This window comes from Ascochyta rabiei, chromosome 18 (assembly GCF_004011695.2).
Source record: "Ascochyta rabiei chromosome 18, complete sequence".
Taxonomy (NCBI): Eukaryota; Fungi; Ascomycota; class Dothideomycetes; order Pleosporales; family Didymellaceae; genus Ascochyta; species Ascochyta rabiei.
In genome coordinates, this window is record NC_082422.1 from 1,046,819 (window position 1) to 1,070,482 (window position 23,664).

General features: G+C 53.4%; 6 protein-coding genes across 6 annotated transcripts, besides 14 other annotated features; 2 read left to right on the forward strand and 4 right to left on the reverse strand.

Moving 5' to 3' along the window:
* The first annotated feature begins 867 nt into the window (after window positions 1–867).
* Window positions 868–907: a tandem repeat.
* A 129-nt stretch (window positions 908–1,036) lies between these two features.
* On the reverse strand, window positions 1,037–2,128 carry EKO05_0010153 (uncharacterized protein; the record flags this gene model as incomplete). The annotated part of the gene is made up of 1 exon (XM_038947020.1): window positions 1,037–2,128. The coding sequence occupies one exon, from the start codon at window positions 2,126–2,128 to the stop codon at window positions 1,037–1,039; it is 1,092 nt and encodes a 363-aa protein (XP_038794702.1).
* Window positions 1,449–1,475: a tandem repeat.
* Window positions 2,129–2,135: 7 nt separating the features above from the next.
* Window positions 2,136–2,188: a tandem repeat.
* Window positions 2,189–5,329: 3,141 nt separating this feature from the next.
* EKO05_0010154 (uncharacterized protein) lies at window positions 5,330–6,136 on the reverse strand (the record flags this gene model as incomplete). Its single annotated transcript, XM_038947021.1, has 1 exon — window positions 5,330–6,136. The coding sequence occupies one exon, from the start codon at window positions 6,134–6,136 to the stop codon at window positions 5,330–5,332; it is 807 nt and encodes a 268-aa protein (XP_038794703.1).
* Window positions 6,137–7,415: 1,279 nt separating this feature from the next.
* On the forward strand, window positions 7,416–9,393 carry EKO05_0010155 (DNA ligase (ATP); the record flags this gene model as incomplete). Its single annotated transcript, XM_059637699.1, has 5 exons — window positions 7,416–7,742; window positions 7,814–7,859; window positions 7,926–8,028; window positions 8,077–9,153; window positions 9,276–9,393. 5 exons carry the CDS (start codon window positions 7,416–7,418, stop codon window positions 9,391–9,393), a joined length of 1,671 nt encoding a protein of 556 aa, XP_059493682.1.
* An 806-nt stretch (window positions 9,394–10,199) lies between these two features.
* Window positions 10,200–10,232: a tandem repeat.
* A 177-nt stretch (window positions 10,233–10,409) lies between these two features.
* Window positions 10,410–10,434: a tandem repeat.
* Window positions 10,435–11,111: 677 nt separating this feature from the next.
* Window positions 11,112–13,087, reverse strand: EKO05_0010156 (Glutamate--tRNA ligase; the record flags this gene model as incomplete). The annotated part of the gene is made up of 2 exons (XM_038942839.1): window positions 11,112–12,618; window positions 12,693–13,087. 2 exons carry the CDS (start codon window positions 13,085–13,087, stop codon window positions 11,112–11,114), a joined length of 1,902 nt encoding a protein of 633 aa, XP_038794705.1.
* Window positions 12,628–12,656: a tandem repeat.
* Window positions 13,088–13,570: 483 nt separating the features above from the next.
* EKO05_0010157 (uncharacterized protein) lies at window positions 13,571–17,954 on the reverse strand (the record flags this gene model as incomplete). The annotated part of the gene is made up of 3 exons (XM_038942828.1): window positions 13,571–14,140; window positions 14,197–17,811; window positions 17,886–17,954. The coding sequence occupies 3 exons, from the start codon at window positions 17,952–17,954 to the stop codon at window positions 13,571–13,573; spliced, it is 4,254 nt and encodes a 1,417-aa protein (XP_038794706.1).
* Window positions 17,567–17,601: a tandem repeat.
* Window positions 17,955–18,197: 243 nt separating the features above from the next.
* Window positions 18,198–18,286: a tandem repeat.
* A 1,928-nt stretch (window positions 18,287–20,214) lies between these two features.
* On the forward strand, window positions 20,215–20,885 carry EKO05_0010158 (uncharacterized protein; the record flags this gene model as incomplete). Its single annotated transcript, XM_038942887.1, has 3 exons — window positions 20,215–20,235; window positions 20,307–20,394; window positions 20,470–20,885. The coding sequence occupies 3 exons, from the start codon at window positions 20,215–20,217 to the stop codon at window positions 20,883–20,885; spliced, it is 525 nt and encodes a 174-aa protein (XP_038794707.1).
* A 609-nt stretch (window positions 20,886–21,494) lies between these two features.
* Window positions 21,495–21,625: a dispersed repeat.
* Window positions 21,601–21,714: a dispersed repeat.
* Window positions 21,626–23,493: a mobile genetic element.
* Window positions 22,557–22,594: a tandem repeat.
* Window positions 23,010–23,041: a tandem repeat.
* A 129-nt stretch (window positions 23,494–23,622) lies between the features above and the next one.
* Window positions 23,623–23,664: part of a mobile genetic element that runs on past the window's edge.

Consider the following 23,664-nt stretch of genomic DNA (forward strand, 5'->3'; position numbering starts at 1 on the left):
TGATCGAGGTGGAAGAAGGCGCGTTGCGCTGGGGCGAAGCACAGGCGGTGCTCGGACATTGAGCTCCCACTTGCTCCTATATCGAGAACTGCGCAATGTGGATGCTCGGTACCGTTGGAGGGCAAATTTCGCGATTGCACATAGGACCCTCAGTATGGAAGCTCCACGTCTTGCAGGGCCGATTATCCATCTTTGCGTCTGGTGGTAAGGTTGCAATCCGGAGACACACGAATCATGCACGCAGGCGTATGCACGCGGAAAAGTCAAAGCTGACTCAAGCAACCAACCTCCCTTCTCAGTTCCTGCCCGTCTTGGACAAACCTCGGCACCTGGGCAGGCACACGGCGGGCACGCTCGGATGATCGACAAATAGCAATGCATCCGTCGTTCCCTTCCACCTTGCTCGCATCATCACGTGTCGGACACCCCGTGTGCCTCCACTTGCTGTCCACTTGAAAAGGGGGGGGGTCCGCGCATGACGCTTTGCTCCGTTCGCCGAGGATGGGAATTGCGATCGCGATCAGACGGCCAAGGAGAATGGCATGTGCTGACCTCAGCGTGTGCTCTCGTCGTACGAGCCGGGCAATGGGTACGGTGATTGAGTGACCGAACGAGGGATGAACCAGCCCCCACATGGCTGTTGGAACAGGAAAGAACCGGCTAGAAAGAAGAGCAATCAACGGCAGGGGGGTAGGAATCAATGTCAAGGCAGTGATCGGTATTATTCGTTTCTCGTAGTCGTGCAGCTCAACTCCACCACGCTCAGCACTATGTACAGCAGTTCAATGAGCGACCACCAGGGCGCGCTTGGACGCGCAAAGATCAATGCCCAAAATGCGTCATCAGCCAGAGATTTCTTATGCAATGAACAAACAAACAAACAAACACACAAACAAACAAACAAACAGGGAGGCTCCAACAAGTCGAGACTCGAGCGCTGTGGAAACACGACACATGGCGCTGCTCATCCACCATAAATCTTCAATCGTCGTGTCGTGTGTGGGGGTGTGGGTATCGAAGAAGGGAAAAGGAAGGCTTAGTCGCTGTCTGCATCCGGATTGGCGATGAAAAGACGCGTGTTGCTCATCGTCGTTGTCCGCTCGTCCACGCTGCCCTTTCTCATCAAGTCGGAGTTGTTGGTGACTTTGAGCTTCGGCAGTGATTTGATCGGGGCCATGGCGCCAAAGTTTCGTTCCTCGCTACTGCCGCTGCCGGTGGACAGGTTCGTCTTGGTGTGCTCGACAAAGTACTCGTTGGCGTCGCGGTCTTGGTTCGGCGTGGGCTCCTCGGCCACGTCACCCAGCTCGTCCGATGACGTGTTTTGCGGAGGCGTCGAGTTGGACGAGACACGGCCGGCGGGGTTGGCGTACGAGACGCGGCGGCCAGAGCCCAGCGAGCTGCGTCCCGAGCCGGTGCGGTGGTGGTACTGGCCGCCAACGGAGCCGCTATCGTCGTCGTCGCCCTCGTCGACCTCGGACGCGCTCAGGCGCATGGGCACGCCGGTGCCGGTGTAGGTGGTGGGCGCGTAGAGGGTGGCTTTGGGGGCGCCGTGATGGCGCACCTTGGAGCGCACGCCGGCGGCCATGCTCGAGCTGCCCGAGGGGCCTCGTGCGGGGGCGTTCTTGCCGCCGGCCACCTCCATGTTGGCTCGCATCCGGGCCTGGCGCTGCTGGGCCTGGATGCGCGGGTCCTCGTACTGGGCGCGGTCACACCAGACCGTGGCCTTTTGCTTGCGCATGAGGGCGACATACGAGGTGGGCGAGGTGCCGGAACGCGTCGACGAAGAGCGGCCGAGGGCGTCGCTGTTGGAGCGGTTGGGTGTGCCCGTGGTGGAGCTGGTCGACGACGTGGGGGTGCGGCGGAGCGAGCTCGGGTACTGCGACGGGTACTGGGGATATTGCGAATTCATCGTGGTGGTGGAGGCGGTGGGGGAGGCAGCCGCGGCGGGAAAGACGCCCGACGACGTTGTTCGTGTGCGTGAGTGGCCCATCTGTGCGTCGTTGTATGGCTGCTGTGGCGGTCGCACTGCCATGCCGGGGTTGGCTATGGGCTTGCGGCGCAGGGGCAGGGGCAGGGCACCGCCGTACGACGGCGCCTGCGAGGGTTGAGCCATGACAGCCGTCTGCATGTTGACCGTCTTGTCTTCGCTCCTGTCCTGTCCTCTGCTCTCCTCGCTTCTGCTCTGCTCGCTGGACGATGGCAAGCGCCGGAACGCTGGGACGGTGCAACCCTGGAACGCTGGAACGCTGGAACGCTGGAACACTGGAACCCTGGAACCCTGGAACCCTGCAAAGCTGCAAAGCTGCAAAAGCTGCAAAGCTGCAACGCTGAAACGCTGAAACGCCGAAACACGGATCGACACCGCGACGCAGCCGTGACGTCAAGGCAGGCGCTTCAGGACAGGAGCGGCAGGAGCAGTGAAAGACAGTGGCACGCTTGGTGGCTTCGCGCACACGGAGCGGCCCTGTGTGTAGATATAGGTAGATGTGCTGGCAACGGTGATAGGCCGTGTGCCGCTTGGCGCCCCGCTTGCGTGCGTGCGTTCGTCTGTTGCAGCGCTGCAGCCCTGCAGATTCCGAGTGCACTGACTTCCAACCGCTTCCGGCGATGGCCTGATGCGCTGAGGGGGCAACCGGTACTGATGCTGGGGGGGTGTCGTGCGTGATTCGGAAGACCTCTCTGGGTACCTAGGGGATTCTTTTCAACGACCTGTGGGCGACGGTCGCGGGCTGCCGTGGAGCGCGGGCGGGCGTTGGCCTTAATGTATCAGGAAGAGAAGGGCGTCTGGTTGTCTGGTTGTGCCACAGACGCTAGGGAAAGCTTCTATCGAGAGCTAAAGAAAGAATCGTCAGTCTGCGAACACGAGCCACTTTTCCATCGAGAGCTGCCCGGCTGACGCCTGCGTCGTGCGAGCATACTGTTAGTGCCAAAGGCGCCAGGACAACGTGGGCAGAGCGTGCAGCGTGAAGCGGCATGGCGCGAGAACCGACTCACGCTTTCGTCTGGCGGCCAATCCCAAGCAGCAGCGCGCCCACAACCTCACGCAGCGTCGTGGGAGCAAGCAGGCAAGGCTAACGGACCCAACGTGCGCGACACGAGCGTTGAAAAGAGAAGCGCAGCCGAAAGGTTCGCTGGCACGAGAGAAATGGCGCGCACAGTATAGATGCTGTATTTAGTAGGCAGCTGCACAATGGCCAATGTGACTTGCCCGCTTCAGACGCCCATGTGCGAGACGCCTTCACTTGTACCTGTCTGTAGCTGTGCCATGCTTCTCCCGTGCTTGCCCCGTGCTTGCCGTTGTGCTCGATGGCGCTACGTCCTCGACCTATTTGGCCCACCCGCCATGACGAAATGCCACAGACTGCTCCGACGGCGTCTTGGACCATACGGTAGCTCAGCACTTCCAATGCGATCCGAACCCCTGTCCATATTCATAGCATATGATAGCATCTCCAACTAACGCCTCCAAAACTTGAAATCACCCACGACGTGAACTCCCAAACAGCCGCCTACCGGAGGCGCGTCCGAATGCGGCTTCCCAATGCCTACCTAGCATGCATACTACTGTGTAGGTATGCTTCGGCAGAGGACGCCATCAGCCATGGGTCATGTTCCTTGTCTGCTGCACTCGCTCGCTGCATTCACAGATCCCCCCGGCTCGGCCGCCGAATCACCACCAACCATGGCGCCCAGCTTGCCAGAGCAGAGCACCATCGGGTGGGTGCGGTACATGGCGAGTGCTACGTCTGACAGATCGCTTGTGTGCGTCTCTGATCACTTGCTGCCCCTTCAAGCGCCCGCTGCTTGGACACGGCGTGATGACCTCAGCTTCCGAGCCGAAATGCCTCGCTAGCTTGGCCCTCTGATCGCCGTGCTTCAGGTACAGTGTGACGGCTTCCTGCCCTGTTTGCAGCCTGCGAGAACGCCCGAGTAGCTGAACGTGATGAGCCGCTACCACCTCGAGGTGGGGCCGGCCTGTATGCATGCTCATGCAGCCGCGCATTGCATCCATCCCACTTGATCTCTGCTCCCCCGCTGGTCGGCCATCAGCCGAACGAATCCACCATCGTCGTAGTCCTTGCTGCGCATTCCGTTGGGACTCGGTTGACGAGCGGATCGCACAACAGAATCGCTCGTCGTCGCCGACGTTGCACGTCCGACACAGCCGCCTCCTGCAGTGAATCGTATAATAGAGAACTGCAGTGAATCATATCGATTGTTATTATAATAGTGGACTGGTTAGAAAATAGAAAACTGCAATGAATCGTATCGATTGTCATCACAATAATGGACTGGCTAGAAAATAGAGAAAACTGGACGTGTGGCGTACCATCCGGAGCAACGTCGTCCGCCACAGAAGACCCTGGAAATCTGCATTCGATGAGCAGACGCTGATCACTACCTGTTGTGTACGCACTACACGAAAGGCTGCTGTAACCCCACGTATTTGGCAGCTTATTTTTGCAACAAACAGTTTTGTATTTTTTACCAAGTCGAGCATCTCCTTGCCATGGCTTTGATGAACGTCACTGGCAAACACACACACACGTCCCATCGACCGAAACTCAACCTTCTGGCGCCATAAAAGAGATGGACGCATCTGCGGCCTGCATCGGTGAAGCCTGCGCCATGGCGTCAAAAGGCGTGATGACTAGCGATTTGGCTCTCGGTTGATACCGAATGTGAAAGCATGGTCATACGGCGAGCTGTCCCCACCGATGCCTTGGAGACGAGAAGGGGGAAGGCACGACAGTGGCTCTGATGCTGACGCTGGCTCGCCTCTATTCAGCCCGCCGCCGCTATTGACGTTGTGATACGTGTGAGCCGGCGCAAACGCCAGCAGCACGAGGAAAAGCACCTGCATCGTGCGACAGCGACAGGTCACGACCTGAGCTCCCCTTATCGTGGACTGCCCGTCTGTTTACTAGTCTGAGCGGCATCCCCACGGTCCGTGTCGCTACGCTCCATACGTGCTCCTAGCGTACGATGGTATCGAATGGAAGATCCCGCTGCCACATGTCTGAACGTCGCCGATCATCTCGTCTGGCCTTTTCGCTACGCTGCCTCTTCAGCGAAGACATGGTAGGCTTTCCGAGAAGCTGTCGCTGGTCGGGCCACCTTTGGACATGGTTGCACCTGGCTTCTGCACGTACTGACCGGCATGCCGAGGATTGGTGGCTAAGTGGAACCTAACGTATTGCAATTGTTGTATATGTGAACGTAACTAGGTTTTCAAACTTGCTGATGAACAGTCATCTAGAAACGCAGGCGTACCTGACGGCTTTCTCCCTGAACGATGGCACGATATGTGTGCGGTCGACCAGAGCGTTCAGTACACAAACGGGATCAGGCGGTAGGGCGTCTGCTGCTTGAACTTTTCCCAGGCATCGCCGTACCGCTTTTCGCAATACTCGTTGAGGATGGGAACTGCCCGTGTTGAAAAGTCAATTGCGAAAAGCGCGCCTACAAGCGCGCCCAGAGCCCAGCCACCTCCAGCCAACGCATAGCCTGCCCTCCAAATTGTGTATCCGCCGTAGTTGATGTGTCGGGCGAACTGCCAGAGGCCTCCTGTGTAAGCCTTGCCCTTATTCGTTGGGTTGGACTTGAAGCGCTTCCTTTGAATTTCCGCTATGAGCTCGGTGAGGATGCCGACAGTATACAACGTCCCACCCACAATAAGAGATGGTTGCGGGAAATCTGTCTCCGTGGAGGCTGATGTGGCGCTTAAGAGGAAGGCGTAGCTACTGATGCTGTTGAAGAAGGCGTTGAACAGGCCGACTTCGATGGCAGGAATAACAGGCATAGGTTCGCCCGACAGCAGTGTCACCCAGATGTTCTGCTTGACGGCACTGCCAATAGACATTCCCAATAACACGAGCCTGTACGGCGACAGGCCTAAGTTGTCAATAGCAGCGATGCCTGTGTGTGCTGGGAGTCCAGCTGGAAGGGTGCGGAGTCCAATACGATGCAAAATCGGTGTACCGATGCCATGAGTAAGGATTCCATACTGCAGGAGGGGCTCAACTGCACGAAGCAAGAAGAAGGTTGCTTTGCCAGCAGGTGTCGATGTGTAATCACCTCGAGAAATGAGATCCCGCTTCTTCGAAGCCTCCGAGCGAGGATCGTTGTGGCTCATGACGCTGCTGTGGAGATCTCAGTAACGCTCTGATATGTCACTCGTCTGGCATACCTTAGTCAAGATCGATCAAGCGTGGGGGGTCGGTAACGGTCGTAGCGGACGCGAGGTCGAGTATTGTACCATGCAATGACGTCAACATCGTCTAGTGCTGAGGGGGAGCGAGGTTGCAATACAGTAGACACAGCAGCTCGACAGCACCTATCGTTGTAAGTAGCGTATCACCTCGCCCTTCCAATGTATTCTTTTCTTTTAACCCTCCGCGACATCTATTATATGTCGAGATCCAGCATTTACTGTTGTGAACCGACATCCGTTTCGAGTATAGTTTCAACGCGTGATATCGTGATCTCTCGAACTAGCGCGTTTTCTCAAGGACGTGCCCCTCCATTTCTCGTTCACGTCGCATCGTACGCGCCGTGGACCCTGCATTGAAGGGCCTGTCGGTTCATCTGCTTCGCTCTGCTGCTTACTTGCCAGATCCATATCGTCCTGCGATCCGCATCGTGGCTTGAAGGGGTTATGTGCACCAATATGTTGGAGATACCCAGGAGTTGTACATACCTTTGGAGCCATTGACATCTGTCGTCGAGTACCTGCGAATCAAGAGAGTATTTCCCTCGAAATTAAATCCAGCCAGAAATTGACGCAACTGGTCGGTTTGGATCCTGGTATGTATTGAAGGCAGTGCCTAGGAAGCTCCTTCCCAACAGCGTCCTGCAATCTGTGCGGTTTTTCGGCTGTACACAGGGCCCAATACTTCGACATACGTGCGACTGTATATCAAAACATATCTCTAATGACTATTACCTTCAATGAGATATGCAGTCTTCTGCAGAGCACGGAGAATATCACTACACTTCAGCCGCGCCTATCGCTGAAGCAAGAGAAGGGGGTTGCTCGTCAAATCATTGCAAACTGGTGCAACAAACACAGACGCTCACTCGACGATGTCGAAAACAATGGAAGTGCTGTTCTCTCCGCACTGTTTCCACACCGAAGAAAGGATCGAGTATACGGACTTCAGGCTCGCCTGTTAGCGAAGAAGCTTACAAAACTTCTAAGCTTCAATCACGTTCAGAAGGCGTTCTTCAATGGGTGGAAGACTGGCCTGCATGGAGACCTAGGCGTATACGTTGAGCGAGCGATGAAACCCTGGGATGGCACTTTTTCTTCCAAGCATCCCGTCTCAATCAGCCGAGTCGACAGGCTCTTGACGCAGCTTGCAGCCAGATACAGATTTTCAGATGCGGCGATACGATCACAACGAGACTGGCATATGAGAACCGATACAGAACTGAAAGAGATCTTTGTAAGATTGGAGTCATGGGAAGCAAAGTGGCTGGTGCGCCTCGTGCTTCGAGATTACTGCACCATCGTGCTGGATGAAGACTACATGTTTGAGCAGTATCACTTCCTATTGCCAGATCTCCTTTTGTTCCAGAACGATTTCGACGCCGTCTTTGGCATGCTTCGAGGAGAACTGAGCTGTTACCCTGCTGTACCTAATGACCTTGAGGAGAGATCGATGCGTGCAGAAGCGGCGCAAAGGTTGAGGCCAGTAGTCGGCGTCAAAGTAGGGCGCCCGAAGTTCCAAAAAGCATGGGTGAGCATGTTTTATCCTAAAGACTACTATCGTGGCTGACCTTCTGGACGTCTTTCAAACACTGTTTCCAGATGGCTGGCAACCACGCTTGGGCTGCGGAGAACAAGTACGATGGCGGTAAGTAGTCGATGAACCTGCCGCCTGGAAAATAATGACTGAAAGAATATTGACTGGTGAGTCCAGAGTACTGCGAGATCCACATTGACTTGAAGAATACGCCCGGTAATATTAAAATCTTTTCTAAAAATGGCAAGGACGCGACCGCCGACCGTATGTCATTGCACAGGTACGATCAGATGCTTGTCCTTTCTTATATAGATCCTGATCCACACAGTACCATCCGGGAAGCTTTGCGTGTCGGCCGTTCGGATTGTGCGTTCCAGTCCAAATGCATTGTGTTGGGCGAGATGGTACTGTACAGCGACAAAGAGAAGAAAATCATGCCATTCTCCAAGATCCGGAAGCATATCTCGCGTTCCGGCTCGTTCATCGGTACTCTACAGGATTCTCTGCCACACGAATGGGAACATCTGATGATCGTTTTCTTCGATGTGTTATTGTTAGACGAGCAGACAGTCTTACGTCATTGCCTCCAGGAGCGCCGCAACCTGCTCAGAAAATTAGTCACGGTCAAGCCGGGGCGATCGATGCGCTCGGAGTGGTCCCTGCTCGACTTCAAGACAGGGGACGGCATCATGGACCTTAAGGAGATATTCGCCCGAAATCTTGCTAGTCGCCAAGAAGGTCTTGTATTAAAACCACTCCATGAACCTTACTTCCCACTGTTATATGGACAGGGGTATCATCGACCAAGTTACTTTATCAAGCTTAAAAAAGACTACTTGGCTGATATGGGGGGAGAGCGCGATCTAGGCGACTTCGCAGTCATCGGCGCGAGCTTCGATGCGCGCGTTGCTCCGAAGTCAGATGTGCGGCCCTTGCACTGGACGCACTTCTACCTCGCGTGTTGCACGAACAGAGTTGCCGTAGACCGAGTAGGTGCCAAACTCAACTTCAAAGTCGTCGCTACGGTGAGTCTAGACCAATGTGTACCCAAGCCAGACCTCAAGTACTTGAATGTACAGGGCTACGTGCGACAAGCGAAGCTGCATGAGGATGGGTCGACAGACAGTTTCGATATCGAACACTCAAACGGGTACGACCGTCACATGACGGCCGCGTTCAAAGTACCGTTTGTCGCAGAAGTCTTAGGTGGGGGCTTTGAAAAACTACAAAACCAGACCTTCGAGATGTTGCGACATCCTAGAGTCACGAAGCTCCACAATGATCGAGCGTGGCAGGACTGTGTAACTCTTGAAGAGCTCGAGAACATGGTTGAACAAAAGTGGGTTGTTCCAGACGCAGACAAACTCGACGGACATGCCAAAGAAGTGGCCCTGCTGGCTACCAAGTACGTAAGGGCATCGCAAACCACCTCCTCGACGTACCAAACAACGCAGGATACAACACAAACGACTCCTCGGAGATCTGAGGTTTCGTCAGATTCAACTCCGTTCGACGCTGATGTCCAAGAGACGCAGCAACCAACGCTGAACACATGCACGAGCGTGTCTTCCTCAATGCATTACTCTGGCAGTACACAAGGTGCTGGTACCCGGGCATCAAGCCAGGTTCGGATTCTTGTTCATAGAGATACTGCCGAACGCCTTGCCCTCGCCATGCCACTTGAGCCTCAACCGCCTGTACGAACAATAGTGTCGCCTGAAAAACACGCTCCGCCATCAACAGAACCATCAGTAACATCTCGTCGGCGTTCAACCACATTACTCCTACCACCAGCATCGACTGCACCAGAGCCGTGCGTTGGCAAGAAACGCAATCTCACCCAGACTGTCGACTTCATTAGCCCGCCAGCCGTCAAGCGTGTTAAAGCTCGAACTCCACTCCGGGACTCTGGCGTTAATGGGGCGAGGACTTTGGGATCCTTTGATTATGACTCACAAGACGGAGTTATTCATATATATGCAGAAGAGGGACTGAGGGTTCATGTACATACAGGGCTCCGGAAAGCAAAGAGATGGACAAAGCCGGGTTAATGCTTCGATTCCCAGGAGCGTGAACAGCTGATCATTTTATCTGTATCCCATCCGTAACCTTACATTTTTACAAACCATCGCGTCTCGAAAAATAAATAGAGAAAGAGTTTTGTCGTATTGTACTAGCAGAAAGGGGGGCAAATGGAATGCTTCACCAGCAAATCTATACACTTTGGGATTTTAAAAGCAAAAGATTGTGTCGCCTGTCGCAGAACTCGTTGAGCACATTAGGACGATCAAGCGCAAGCAGACGCGTCAAATGACTCACCTCCCCCTTCTCAATTTCTAGGTCGCTGCTGTCCCTCCACCTCCTCCCTCACTCTCTCTATTTTTTCTTCGCCTGCGGCTCACCCTCGTCTAATTGCAAGTTTGCAAATCATTGCCTCACCATGTTTTTGCAACAGACACACAGACACACAGACACAGACACACATTCTCCCATTCCCAATTCCACATCGAATCAAAAAATCCATTCATGATGCGCCTGTTCACCATCCCCTTCGTCGTGGTGGCCCTAAGCACTACCACCGCAACCTGATTTCCGATGCGGACCACGCTCCTGAACCCGTCGACGCGCGCAGACGTAGGGAATTCTGCTCACCGCGATGCACACCTCCACCAATACCACCACCACCGTATCTATCGCTGCCCGCAACAACACTGGAAGCGCACTCGACCCTAAAACCTATGGCTACTACGTCATCAAAGTCTAGTGGTCGTTCGACCTGAATGTGAGCCCGAAGTGCGCCGCTTTTGAGCAGTCCAAGAAGACGAAGGCCGTGTGGTAGGACAAGTGTGAGTTGTGTTTGATTTTTGAGGACGTAGTTTCTCCGACCCTGGCCCCGATCCTGGCACCGAGCCTGACCCTGGACCCGACCAGAGGAAAGAAGAAGTGAGATGTTTCGTTGCTTACAGGTACCAAATCAACAGCAGATGGGAGAACTGCCAAGTCCGGATCACATGGCCGGGCACGATGGTGACAGTTATTGGAGTTGCGGGTAGTAGGAGTTGGTACTGTGTTACCCAGAATGCTCTGCAGCGCAGACAATGCAGCGTGAACGTGTGTTAAGCGTGGCTTCATTCTCTACCTAACGTGCAGGTGGTGGTCTAGGAATTGGGTTCGTGGATGAGCCAGAGAAAATGACTGAGAGGTGGGAGAAAAAGAAATTGGAATGGATCAGAGGTGAAGAAGAAGAGCGAGATGAGGTCCGCAATGTGGTCCAGGAAAGGTTAGACACAAAGAAAGGCAGTGGTCAGTGATGGTCAGAACAGACTGGTCGGGTCGATTTGTAACATCTACCTATGCGTTTGCTTACTTCGACTTTCCGGTAGGGACTTGGAACGCGACAATCGGCTGTCCGTGAGCAAATGCCTTGTCGATCCTGAAAAAGCCCTTGCGGTCGAACTGGATAATGTCATCGGCCTTGAGCTCGGCAGCGTTGCAGTCGGCAACAGCCTTGGTCCTAGTTTCGGTGTTCTTGTTGAGGAAGTCCTCCAGAGTGTCCTCGGGCTCGAGCTTGTCCTTGGAGATGAGGTAGTCAAAGTCGACGAGCTCAATGGGAATGAGCTCCTGGTCCTTTGACAGCCACGTCACCTTCTTGGACGTCTTCTTAACGTCACCCTGCAGATGCAGCTCAAGTTCAAGACCGGTGACGGTCTTGAAACCGTTCTTGGAGAGCGGGTTGATCGAGTGCGAGATCTTGCGGACAATGGCGTTGCCCCAGTTCATAAGCGTGATCTCCTCGTTTTGAGCAAACGACTGAGCGTCAGCCTGCTCCATGATGATGTCCTTGCTGAACACGACCTTCTTGGTGCCGAGGTCGTACTTGGCGTGCTTGGGCTTGTCCTCGCTGAGGACGCCCTCGCGCGCACCGACAACGGTAACGGGGACGTTTGCGTCTTCGTCGATGGCGATGTAGCGGGCGGCGGTGGGCTCGATGTGCTTCTTGTTGGTGGCCCAGAAGGAGTACCAGTCGAGGTTGACGATGTTCTTGGAGGGACCCTGCTTCAGGATGAACTCCTGGAGAGCGGCAATGACGGCGCCGCGGCGGCGGACACCACGGACAGTGGGCATGCGCGGGTCATCCCAGCCCCAGACGTAGCCGGCGTCGACAATCTTGGTCAGCTTGCGCTTGGACAGGACGGTGCGGACAAAGTTGAGACGCGCAAAGCCCCAGTTGTGGACCTTGCGCAGCTTGAGCTCGGTGATGAACCACTGGTACTGAGCATCGCGGTCGTTGTACTCGGTGGTGCGCAGAGCATGGGTGACGCCCTCGAGCGAGTCGACAATGGGGCAGCAGAAGTCGTAGGTGGGGTACATCTTCCACTTGGAGCCGGTGCGGTGGTGGTCCTCGGGGTTGCAGCGGTAGATGACAGGGTCGCGCATGGCCTTGTTCGGGTTGTCGACCGACATCTTCGCGCGGATGCACCAACGCTTGCCCTCGTCTGTGCCCTGCTTCATCTCATCAAACTTGGCCAGGGTCTCGTCGACGCTCATGTTGCGGCGCTCGCTGGCGATGCCGTCCATGCGCTCAGCGCGCATCTTCTCCTGGGCGGTGTCGTCGGCGTAGGCCAGGCCGTCCTTGATGGCCTGGACGGCCCTCTCGTAGAGCTGATCGAACCAGTCGCTGGTGTACGAGACCTGGTCAGGCTTGATGCCGAGCAGCGCGCAGTCCTCGACGATGGAGTCCTGGAACTCCTCCTTCTCCTTGCTGGGGTTGGTGTCGTCGAAGCGCAGGATAAGCTTGCCCTTGTACTTTGTGTGGGCGAAGTAGTCGTTCAGGAGCGCGGCCTTTGCGTGGCCAATGTGGAGGTAGCCTCTGTTCAGCGTCAGTCAGCGTCAGTCAGCGTCAGTCAGCGCGCGTCAGCGCGTGTGCAGGGCGGGAGCACCCACGAGGGCTCGGGCGGGAAGCGGGTGACGATCCCGGTGCCGTCGCCGACGTCCTGCAGGCCAATGTCGTAGTTGGCGTCGTCGTTGGCGCCCTCCTTCTTGCTCCGCTCCTTGGGCCTCTCGGCCAGGACCACGGCCTGGGGGTAGACGTCCTCGATGTAGCGGAACCAGCGACACAGGCTGGGCATCAGGTTCTGCTTGACAAACGCATGCGCCACCCGGTTCTCGCGCAGCCTCTTCCACACGGTCGAGTCGGCCTCGGTGAGGGTGTAGCCCACAATGTGCGAGCGGAGGGTGAGGTGGGCGTCGAGCTCCTGGAGGCTGGGCTCGATGGCCTTGAGGTTGAGCGGCTTGAGCGCCTCGGCGCGCGTCTGCCATTCCGCGATTTGGGCGTCCATGGTGCGTGTTGGGTGTGGGGGGGAGGTGTAGATGCTGGCGTGCAAAAGTGGGTGGGCATCACGAGTGTTTGGCGGGGCTGCCTTCTTATCGATAGGGGAGCTGAGTGAGCACTGAGATCCATCTCGTCCCACCCAGCACACGACTCGCATCGTGGAGACTCACTCGACACCATTTTCGAGCATAGCGAAACTTCACCATTCGTTCATCGTATCCTACACTCCACCAGTCGAGAAACACAACACCGGCTATGCAATGCAATCTCAACGCTTGCGCGACGCCAAACCATTCCAACCCATAACAAACAATCCATGAAAGCAAGCGTACATGGTAAAACGGAGCCAGAACCTGGGTTCCAGCACGATATCATCCCCTCATACTACCACGGATGGACCATGGATGGGTACAACACGAAATCATCCCCTCGTACTACCATGGATGGACCATGGATGGGTACAGCATCAAGATCAAGCTCCTCATTCCATTCAAGCGCACTCCCATTGCGCAAACACGCACCATCTCGCGCTCCGATCCGCCAGCACCAGTCCCCTCCACGTCCCCTTCTCCCCAATCTTGATCACCGTCTCCCACGCCGTTCCGTCCGCGTCGCTCAGCACACTGACATGCTCATTCTTCCTCGTCAATCTGATAATCTTGCCTGATGGCGTCTGAATCGCCAGTTTCGCTGGCTTCATCACGCTGCTGCCGCTCGATCCTGACGACGCCTGAGACGGGTTGGTATAATTCGACCCGGTAGCCGATATGCTCTGCATGCTCATGGCCGAAGTAGGGCGCGCAAACGGATTGGGCGATGCCCGCCCGGTGAGAGCTGTCGCAGGCTCCGTCCGGCTTGTCGACGAAGGATGTTGGCGGACGCAGAAGACGAATGTGTTGTTGAGCACGAGGTTGGAGCACTGAGGCTGTGCGACGTAGAGATCGTGGCGCTGAGCGTGTGGGGTTGGGTGGAGTGTCAGGAACGAGTAGGGAGGGTTGCTGCCTGTGTGCGTTATGGGAAGGCCGATGGCTAGGGTGTGCGGGTTCTGCTTGTTGGAGTGCTAGACTAAGGTCAGTCTTGTTATCGGCCGAACTCTGGGACAAGGCCAAGTCTTACCATGAGTCCTCGAGGCCCGGCGAAGATCTTGAGCACACCAAGTCCTTCGTCTCCCGGCAGCAGCGCTTTGACAGTATACCGCTTTTGTCCTCCAATCCACTCCACCTGCGCAAGTGCTGGCTTGCGAACAAAGTCGCCGCTCTCAAAGTAGTCACCATCCGCGTCCTGCGAGAACGCTCTGGCTTCTACTTCCGCGACGCACTCGACATCCTCGGGAACGTTGACATACACGTGCGCCATCTCTAGGTTGTCAAGATTCAGCATACTGGTGTCAAAGTCGACAATCTTCAAGCCATGCTTGAAGTACGTTGGTGTCGCACAAGGAAGGGCCATGAGGACATCATGAGGTTGAGGTGGGCAGATGTGTTGCTGTTCAGGAAGCAGAGGAACGTGCGAATAGCAAATCTCGAGCGGGCGGGCAAGAAAGTACCAGCTTTCAGCGACTTGGGACCCAGCACTGGAGAAGTGTACACGCTTGGGATTGGTTGGTCCTGCGAGCGAACAGTCCATCATTCGCCATTCGCCATCCACAATGACTGCGTTCCACGAATGGTTTGGTCGAGCAACACTATCGAGATCCAGAGCTTCTCCAGGCGTCTTCAGGTAACCACGCACGACCTCAGCGTGAAGACCAACAGAGGCGCACATTTCGGCAACCACCATGGCGATTTCCTGCGAGCACCCACGCTTGCTCTGGAGCACGTGTCGAGTGTCCATCTCGCCCTCGAAGTCTTCTTCCCAGGTGATGCGTTCGCTGACCCAGGTGAAAATAGCGCGTAGACGCTGTACATCGCTTCTGAATGGCCTGCAGACGTAACCTTGCGCAAGAGCAGCTGATGTTGTTCCTAGCGGGATGCTGTTGATGAAACGGGTTCCTTTGTCCACATGAGCCAGGCTGCACGCTGCAAAGTCGATGGGCTCGGCAATTGGCAGACCGTCGAGGCCTTCATCGCCTTCGACAGACTCGTTGAGAATGTCGACAGGATTAAGAGTAGGGTAGTCCATCATCTGGCAGCGCTCTGCCCGTTCGACGCGTTCGTTGTTGCTCAGTGAGTTGGAGCGATTGACGTCTCGGCGCACTTGTACCCAGTCAGTCGTTCCAAGACCACCGTCTCTGCTGGGTGTTGGCTGATGGGCAGCAGCCGAGCCACCAGCAAAGCCTGCTGGAGTGCCGGTTTCCACGCGGTTCCCTGCTCTGCTAGCCGCACGACTGGCAGCACGGCTAGCTGCGCGAGAGGCCGGCCTGCTGATTGTCTCCATGGTGCTGCGAGCGTTGGCTGCCTGCGTCTTCGCAGAATCGATCATCTTGCGGAAGAAGCCACTTCGTCTGGCTTTCGGATGAGTCAAACCACCGAGAGGATCTGGGTTCTCCATTCCAGGTGTGCTGGGTTGCGTAGACTGTTGTTGGTGGTCGCTCGAGCCTGGTCGAGACTGCGAAGCATGGCTTGAGTGGTAGGTTACGCCAGTAAACGGTGTCTCCGGCCGTCCGTCATCGAAGCCAAAGCCTTTGCCAGCTGAAGGCCGGTCTCCCATCGCACTTCGAGAACTGTCGTCGGCAAATTTCTTGCGATAATAGCTGCCAGCACTGGTAGAGCTCATGGCTGTAGCCGAATACCCAGACATCAAGCTGCGGTTCGTGCTTTCAGTCGTTGTGGTTGAGTTGGTCTTGCTGGTGAACGATCTTCCCAAGCTCTTTCCGAGGTCGTGGACCGACTTGCGATGGCGCAACGTCCTGGATTCCCTGCGTTCGACATCTGCAACATCCTTGGTCGGTGATGGCCCCGGCCTGTGATACGACGAATTTTTAGCCGGCACTGGAGGAGGCGTGCTCTTGCCGCCCATGAACAGCTCGTCCTTTTTCTTCTTGTTGGCCTCCATCTGATGCATCCTCCGCAACCGGCTTTCCATACGCTTGACGTAGTCATCTACATCTGGTGGTCCTTGGACAGGTTCATCATCGTCCTCGTCGCCGGTGCGACTGCCGCTGCGGTTGCCAGTCTGTAGTCCAGCCATCCTCGCCGAGGCCTGGTGCACTTGATCGAGAGCGTCAGGGGACCAAGGGTGCGAGGGCGTCTCTGCTTCTGGCGAGGCCATGTCCTGCAACGAAGACATGACGTCGTTCATGGCGTTTGTGAGGGGCGAGGGCGTGAATTTTTGAGGGTTTGGAGACGGGGGTTCTGGCGTGGTGAAGCGGTCCTGGGGAGGCGGTGCTGGTGAGACAGCTCGGTTTGGACCGTATGCAACGCGATGTGGGGGTGGAGGGGGAGGAGGACCGTCTTCTTCTTCTTCCTCGTCATTGTATTGGGTTTGGAATTGCGGTGGCGCCGGCGATGGGCTTCGGCTCTCGAGTTGTTGTTGGTATGGCGAGGGCGACGGACCACGGTCATATGCACGATACTGAAACGAGGGCGCCGGAGATGGTGCGCGCGAGTGTCGGTGGAACGAAGGGGCGGGTGACACAGCTCGCGAGTGCGGTCGTTCCTGGAAAGATGGCGCAGGGGAGACTGCACGCTGGTAGGGAGCAGGCGAGGGACCTCGATCGTACGCGTGGTACTGCGACGGCGGCGCTGGAGAGACTGCCCTTGGTTGATACTGCCTCGGCGGCGCCGGCGACACTGCTCGGTGATGGTGCTGCTGGGGCGGAGGTGCTGGCGACACTGCCCGCTGTTGGTAGTGGTACTGAGCGGGAGGGGCTGGAGAGTGCCCTCTTGCGTACGAGCCGTGTCTGGACGGTGCTGGAGAGATGGAGCGCGAGTAGGAGTGCGGCAACGGCGAGGGTGAGGGCGAGGGCCCTTTGTCATAGGCGCGGTACTGGGATGGGGGAGCCGGTGAGGCTGCGCGAGGCTGGTACTGTCTGGGCGGCGCCGGAGACGCGGCTTGGTGGTACTGCTGCTGGGGCGGTGGCGCGGGCGAGACGGCTCTGGGCGGTGCTGGCGAGACGGCGGTCGAGGGCTGTTGGTAGGCGCGCGTGTGGGAGGACTGTCTCGACGGCGGCGGTGCTGGCGACACGGCGCGCGAGGCGTGGGTCCGGTAAGGCTGCGGCTGGTGCGAGTTGGTGCGGGCGTGGGAGCCGTGTCGGTTGACGTTGGCGTTGGCTGGCGACGTCGCCGGTCTCTTGGTCGCTGGGCGAGGCGAGACGGCGCGCAGGTTCGAGGGCGCGCGCGACGCTGGTGCCGGCGACGCACTCTCGCGGCTCTCGGCCGAGTCTCGCTTCATCGACGAGAAGGGCTTCGTCGTCTTCACCGTTGGGGCCGAGGCGCCAGCACGCAGTCTCTCACGCGCGGCAGCCGCTGGGTTCGGGGCGCCTGCAGCTGCATAAGCCGTGAAGGGCTTCCGGAACATGCTCTTCTGCTTCTGCGGCGCCGGCTTGGCCTGTGCCTGTGCCTGTGCCTGTGCCTGTGCCTGCGCGCTGTTCTGCCGCGACACCGTCTCCGAGCTGCCGTTGCGGCTCGCGTTCCACGGCTGGTAGTCTTCGCTGAGCAGCTCGACAAAGTTGCTGGGGAACAGGCCGACCATGCGCCTGTCGCGCTTCAGCCGGCCCATCCACCAGGACCCGTCGCCGGCATTGAGCACCTCGATCAGGTCGCCCTCTATGAACCCGAGGTCGCGCTTGGTCTGTGTGGGTGGAGTCGTGGTCAGCCATGCTATGCTGCAGCACACACAACACCTCGTCATCCCTCCGAACGTACCTCTCCGCCCCACGAGTACACGGCCTTGCACCAGCACGGGAAACGCGTCGGCAGCGTCTGTCCAGCCATGTCTGCGGCCCTCTGCTACGGTCGCGCCCCAGCTATGCTGCCCCGGAATGCGGTACGGACCGCGCTTCACCCGGCGAGCGACGGCGACATGCGTTTATTTACGAAGCAAGCGCGCGGCGAGAGTGCGTGTGGGACGCGTTGCGGCGGGCCCGAAGAATAGGTATGCGAGAGTGAGCGGCGGTACCGTCTGGAGACTGCGCAGGCAAAGACGAGCCTCAAGAGTATCGATAGCGGGAGGTGATGTGCGATGTGCGATGTGCGATATGCGATAGGTATGCGATATGCGATATGCGATATGCAATATGCGACATGCGACATGCGACCTGCGATATACGACAAGCAGAGGAAGCTAGCCTGGGCCTGTACCTCCAACTGTGACGTTGGGCCGTGTTGATGTGTTGTTCACCGAGCAACAGCCGCACTTGGGCCCCACCGCCAATCCAACTCTCATCCTGGACCTCTTCATTCAGCACTTGCACATGCATGCAGTGCAGTGCAGCATAGCAAACCCAAACCCGCAACATCTATGCGATGCACTCTGACCTGAGTCTTGTAATGGAGCCACTTCTCCAGTGGAAGAGCGCAGAACCAGCAACCTCTTCCGCAAAAACGACAGCTCGCGAATCCACACCTCGCCTGAATCTACCCGTTACACAAGGCTCCTCCTTGCACCGCTCAGGCACAATCCTGACAGAATCGAAATAGTAGCTCCCAGCATCAGCAATTTGGTCTGATTCACATCGCAAAACACATCCGCCAAGTCAATGCGCTCTTACCATCACGTCATTACCAGCTACACGTCGACAGTCTCCACATGTTCGCAGCCCAACTTTGACTCACTACGCTAAGGATGAGCATGGAAGGGAGACGGGCGGGCAGAGATGCTGGACTGCCGCACCGATCCTTCTCTAATGCTTTGCACGACCTGGTTAGCTTTTGTCCTTGGTAACCAAGTACGCTGTGAAACAGCAATAGCTACCATGTCTTACTCCAGATCACCAGGTGGCTTCACGGGCCTATGAAAGTATTTCCATCGTACTCAAAAGTAGACAACCATGCATTGCTGCTGTCTTGTGGTGTCAAAGTCCTCGCAAACCATCGATCAAGTGTTCTTGCCAGAGGTGCTTGACGAGCTCCAAATTAATCCTACCCAGTTTGATGCGAGTCCAGTAGAACGACTGCCAATGCACGACATGCGCATGAAGCGTGGCATATCCCAGTTCGTCATTCCAGGCGGTCCACCCATCGCCAAACTACGAGTCGTTTTTGATTTGCCTCTTCAATCAGATTGAATGCGTCCACGATAAAACACGCGCCTTTTGGACGTCTTTGGCGAATCCCTATAGTCAACATCTGTGTTAACAGTCTGGCAAGCGATACCAAGCTGAGCGTGGACTTTATCCCGAATATTGGGGGGTTTGTGATCGCGGTAAAGAAAGAAAAGCACAGCATTTGAGGAATCGTCTCTTTCTTGCCGGGTGTTGTTATCTCCATCAACCTCAGGCCTTCCGCTATGAGACTTGGGGGTGCGGATTGCTGTGCAGGGCTGTGCGATACAACAATGCCATCGCGTCGACACGTTCCCACGTACATGTAAGCCTGAAACTGCTCGATGGGTGATATGTTCCTCAGTGGAGCAACATATGCTTTTTGGGGAGTTTGGAGGGCGATGAAGGCTTCAACTGATGCCTAAACCCTGGAGTGTGCACTGCCCTCTTTGTGTCAGCCTGACGCGCTCAGGCTGCATAGTTCAGCCCAGGACCTCGATAAGAATACAAGACCAAGCAAGCACGTTCGTGCACATCAGCGTGTCGAATCCGGAACTGTTTGCAACCCGAAAAAAAGGAAATTAGAGGACGGTCTTGTCTAGTTTGTTCGTCAAGACACAATGCAGCATGCCGATGGTACTCAGTGAACTTGAATTACAGCAAATTGCAAGCATCTTGGGCAACTCAAGGTAGATGACGTTTGGTTCTCCGCGTTGCGGGGACGTGCCATCCGCGTCCCAACCATCAGGTTCATCTTGTGCAGAACCACAAATCCGATCCGATCTTCCCGCACCGAGCAGCGACGGGTCCAATCGTTTTCAAAATTATCGCAGTCACATCCTGATCTAGGGACTTGCAGCCCCGCCCGCAACATTCATACGCTAACTATGACGTCTCGTTGTAAACAACGTGGTGTGACGTACATCTGTTTAAGTACCATCCCCAAGCTGCAGCAGCTCTGAGTAGTCACCCACTCAATCAATTGATTTGCAATGCCTTCATTAAACTCAACAGTGCGTAGTACCTTACATCGAAGCTTTAAGCCGCTCAATCCTGCAACGATCAATGACTGACGTCCACCCAGATCTTCCACGCCTATGCCTACGGCACAGCGTTCTGGTATGGCCTTCGTGGAGCATGCCGTGTTTATGACCCACTGATGGTCGTTGGCTGTATGTGCATGAAGCAATTACCTCTCATCGCTACGAAACCAGAGTTCTGTGACAAGCATGTGCTAACAAGCTTAGGGTTTCGGCCTCCCTCCCAAGCCAACCTTGCCGCAAACGATCTCGAACTCTACAACGTCCGCAACGATGGCTGGTGCCTCATCACTCTCGCCCTAATCCTTGTCTCTTTCACCAACGCCGTTCCTTTGTCTCCAGCCCCGAAAGCGATCCAGAGTGCCGACGCGCTCAAGTATAACAGGGGCAATGGAGCTTTGCCCTACGCAAAAGCGGTTATTGCTGCGACTGTATTCCACCATATCACCACCGGCATTGGTGCATACCAGCACTACAAGCTCGAGAGTCACTACAACACCAGCATGGGCATTGGTGTTTGGGGCAACGTATGGTTGACGTTGACCGGGCTATTCACATTGCTCTTTCTGCAGAGTGGCAAGGGGGATGAGGATGTTGAAGAGGTTGTGAAGAAGGCCAAATAAGCTCTGGTTACGTCAGTTTTGCAGGCTGAGCGTACAGCAGAGATGAGCTCCAGAGAATTCGACTTGTAAGGATGTCTAATAAACATAAACTGTGTAGGGTACACGTATAAAGAGTGCTGGTTATCAAAAAAAAATAAACCTTGGGGGTTAAGACAAGTAGCATTAGATATACTTCATAGGATAACGTAAAGCTCTACCAAGCCAGACAAACCACCGAACTGGACACTTTTTTTAGCATTACAAACTACTCATACAAGCAAATATGCAACCACAACGTGTAGAATTTTAGCTTAGCAAGAGGGCACAATTGTTCTTACACTTAAGGCCTATTTCTTTCAACAATTTAAGAGCGTACAGCGCACTACTGCTGCCTTTCGTAGCGACACAGGATGATAGAAGGCTCTAGAATGCGTGTGTATCCGCGACGAGGTGTGTAGGGGCACTAGGATAGGTAACACAGAGATTCTTCTACTCCTATAGGTCTTGTACAAAGGATACTTAAGAACTAGCTATCTAAGAATAAATCTCCTTGTGCCTTTATACTACTTAAATACAGGAAAGTTTAAAATATAGGAGCTAGAGTGCAGGAAGGAAACAAAACATGTATGGGCTAACGTACCCTACAGACAAGTAGAACACTAAGCAAGTAGAACACAATAAAATCTTACTAAAAACTACAAGACTTATAACTCTTTATCTTTACAAACTCGTTATAATTTTATCTAAAACTCTAAGGATAGTAACGTACCCTACAGACGAGCTAGTTACTAGGTAAGTTAGTTACTTTTACTAAGCCCCTACTAAAACTTACTCTATTATAGCCTAAAACACTATAAACTAGCGCTATATAAGACTATATAAGCTATTATATTACTTAGAGACTACTTCTATATTATTCTTACACGTTTATGTGTTATATTTAGTCTTACTACACTATCTACAGAGCCTTTAGGAAGGCTTACCTACTTTAGTACGTACCTGCTTCTTTGCCTTCTTACTATTACTACGCACCCTAAACTCTTTTAGAACTATTAATTACTAGCCCTCCCTAACTATTAGAGTACCTTCTTTCTTAACCTACTTTCTTTTATATAATGTATATTAAATAGCTACCTTATTAGTAGGTTAAAGCTTAGTAATCTCCTATTACGCTAATACTAGCTTATGCATAATTATAGCTACCCCCTTTAAGACATTTTTAAACGCTTTAACTATAAAGGTTAGCAAGCTATTTATATACCACTAAATCCTTATCTTTATAAGTATAAATTACAACCTAAGTTTAAGGGTGTTGCTTAGGGTTTGTAACTGCTAGAGCTTATTATTAATAGGTAGTAGTAGTAATAGAGTGCGCAGCTTTATATTAAGGGCTATTATAACCTACTCTAGGTTAAATAGAACTAATCTAGCACCTTAGAACCCTTACTAGATGTTCTTAGAAGTAAATATAGTATTATAGGCATATATAAAGTATAGTAGAAATTCTATTTTTATAATATAGTTAATCTAGTTATATATAAGTATTTTAGCTTAGTACCTATACACTTTCTTTAAAGTAGTAAAATAACCTATATTAAGTGGTTATTTAAGGTGTAATAAGTAAGAAGGTATATAAAGAGTAATAATCTTATTATCCTTAGAGTATTGCTAGAATTTAAGAGAGTTATAGCTCTTATAACTATTAATAATAAGTAAATAGTAATTACTAACAGTACGCTCCTTTATATGTCTATTAAAGTAGTTTATCTAGTTAAGACTAAGCTTATTAGTAGTCTAGCTGTTATTAGAGACTCTAATTACCTAGTCTTAAGGCAGATCCTCTTCTTTATACTAGGTAGAGAGGTAGTAGTAGGCCTTAAGGATAAGGAAGGCTAGAATAGCCTATTCTTTAGTATTAATGCCTACTATAGCTGTAGCCTACTTCTAGTTACCTAGCTAGACTGCCTTTAGCTAATATTATTACTATAAAGCTATAACTACTACTTCTAAGGAGATCTAGCCTATTAAAAAGCCTATCTTGTTAAAGTTGTATACGTCTTTATTCTAAATACTATACTTAGCTTTAATATTAGCTACTAGGCTAAATTAGCCCTATAGAACCTTAGGGTCCTTATAGAGAGCTCTCTTATAGTTATACTTATAATTAAACTTAACTTTAAGCTCTAGGTATTACTTAACAAATATACTAGGCTAGTTTAGACTAATAGGGCCTAGATTATACTTAGCGTATAAAGGATTAGGTATAGTAGCTATAACTAAGAGCTAAGAGGAAAACCCTTACACGTCTAGCTTAAGAACATAATTAATAATAACCTTTTTCTTATTATTACCTAGCTTCTATAAGTTAGCTATAAAATTAGCGTATAAAGGTTATTTTATATATTAGTTACTTAGTGTTGTTTAAGAGACTCTATAGATAGCTGCAGTTTGTTGCTAAGAGAGAGTTATGTCTTATTTAAGAGCCTAGAGCATAAGCTATATCTAAGCTTCCTTTAACGCGTCTAAATAGTAGTGTTAAGAAGGTATTAGTATATAAGGGGTACTTTAGTAGGGGCTTAGTAAAAGTAACTAACTTGCCTAGTAACTAACCTGTCTGTAGGGTACGCTATAGTATAGATATTAATAAACATATACTTAAGTTTTAGCTTTTTAACTAAAATAGTTTTAGGGATAGCCTATATTAGTCAATTAAATTTTTAGTTTAACGTCTTCTAAAAGTCTAAGACTATATAAGTAAAAAGAGTGTATAAGGTAATTATAAGAGAGGATAGAATTAAAG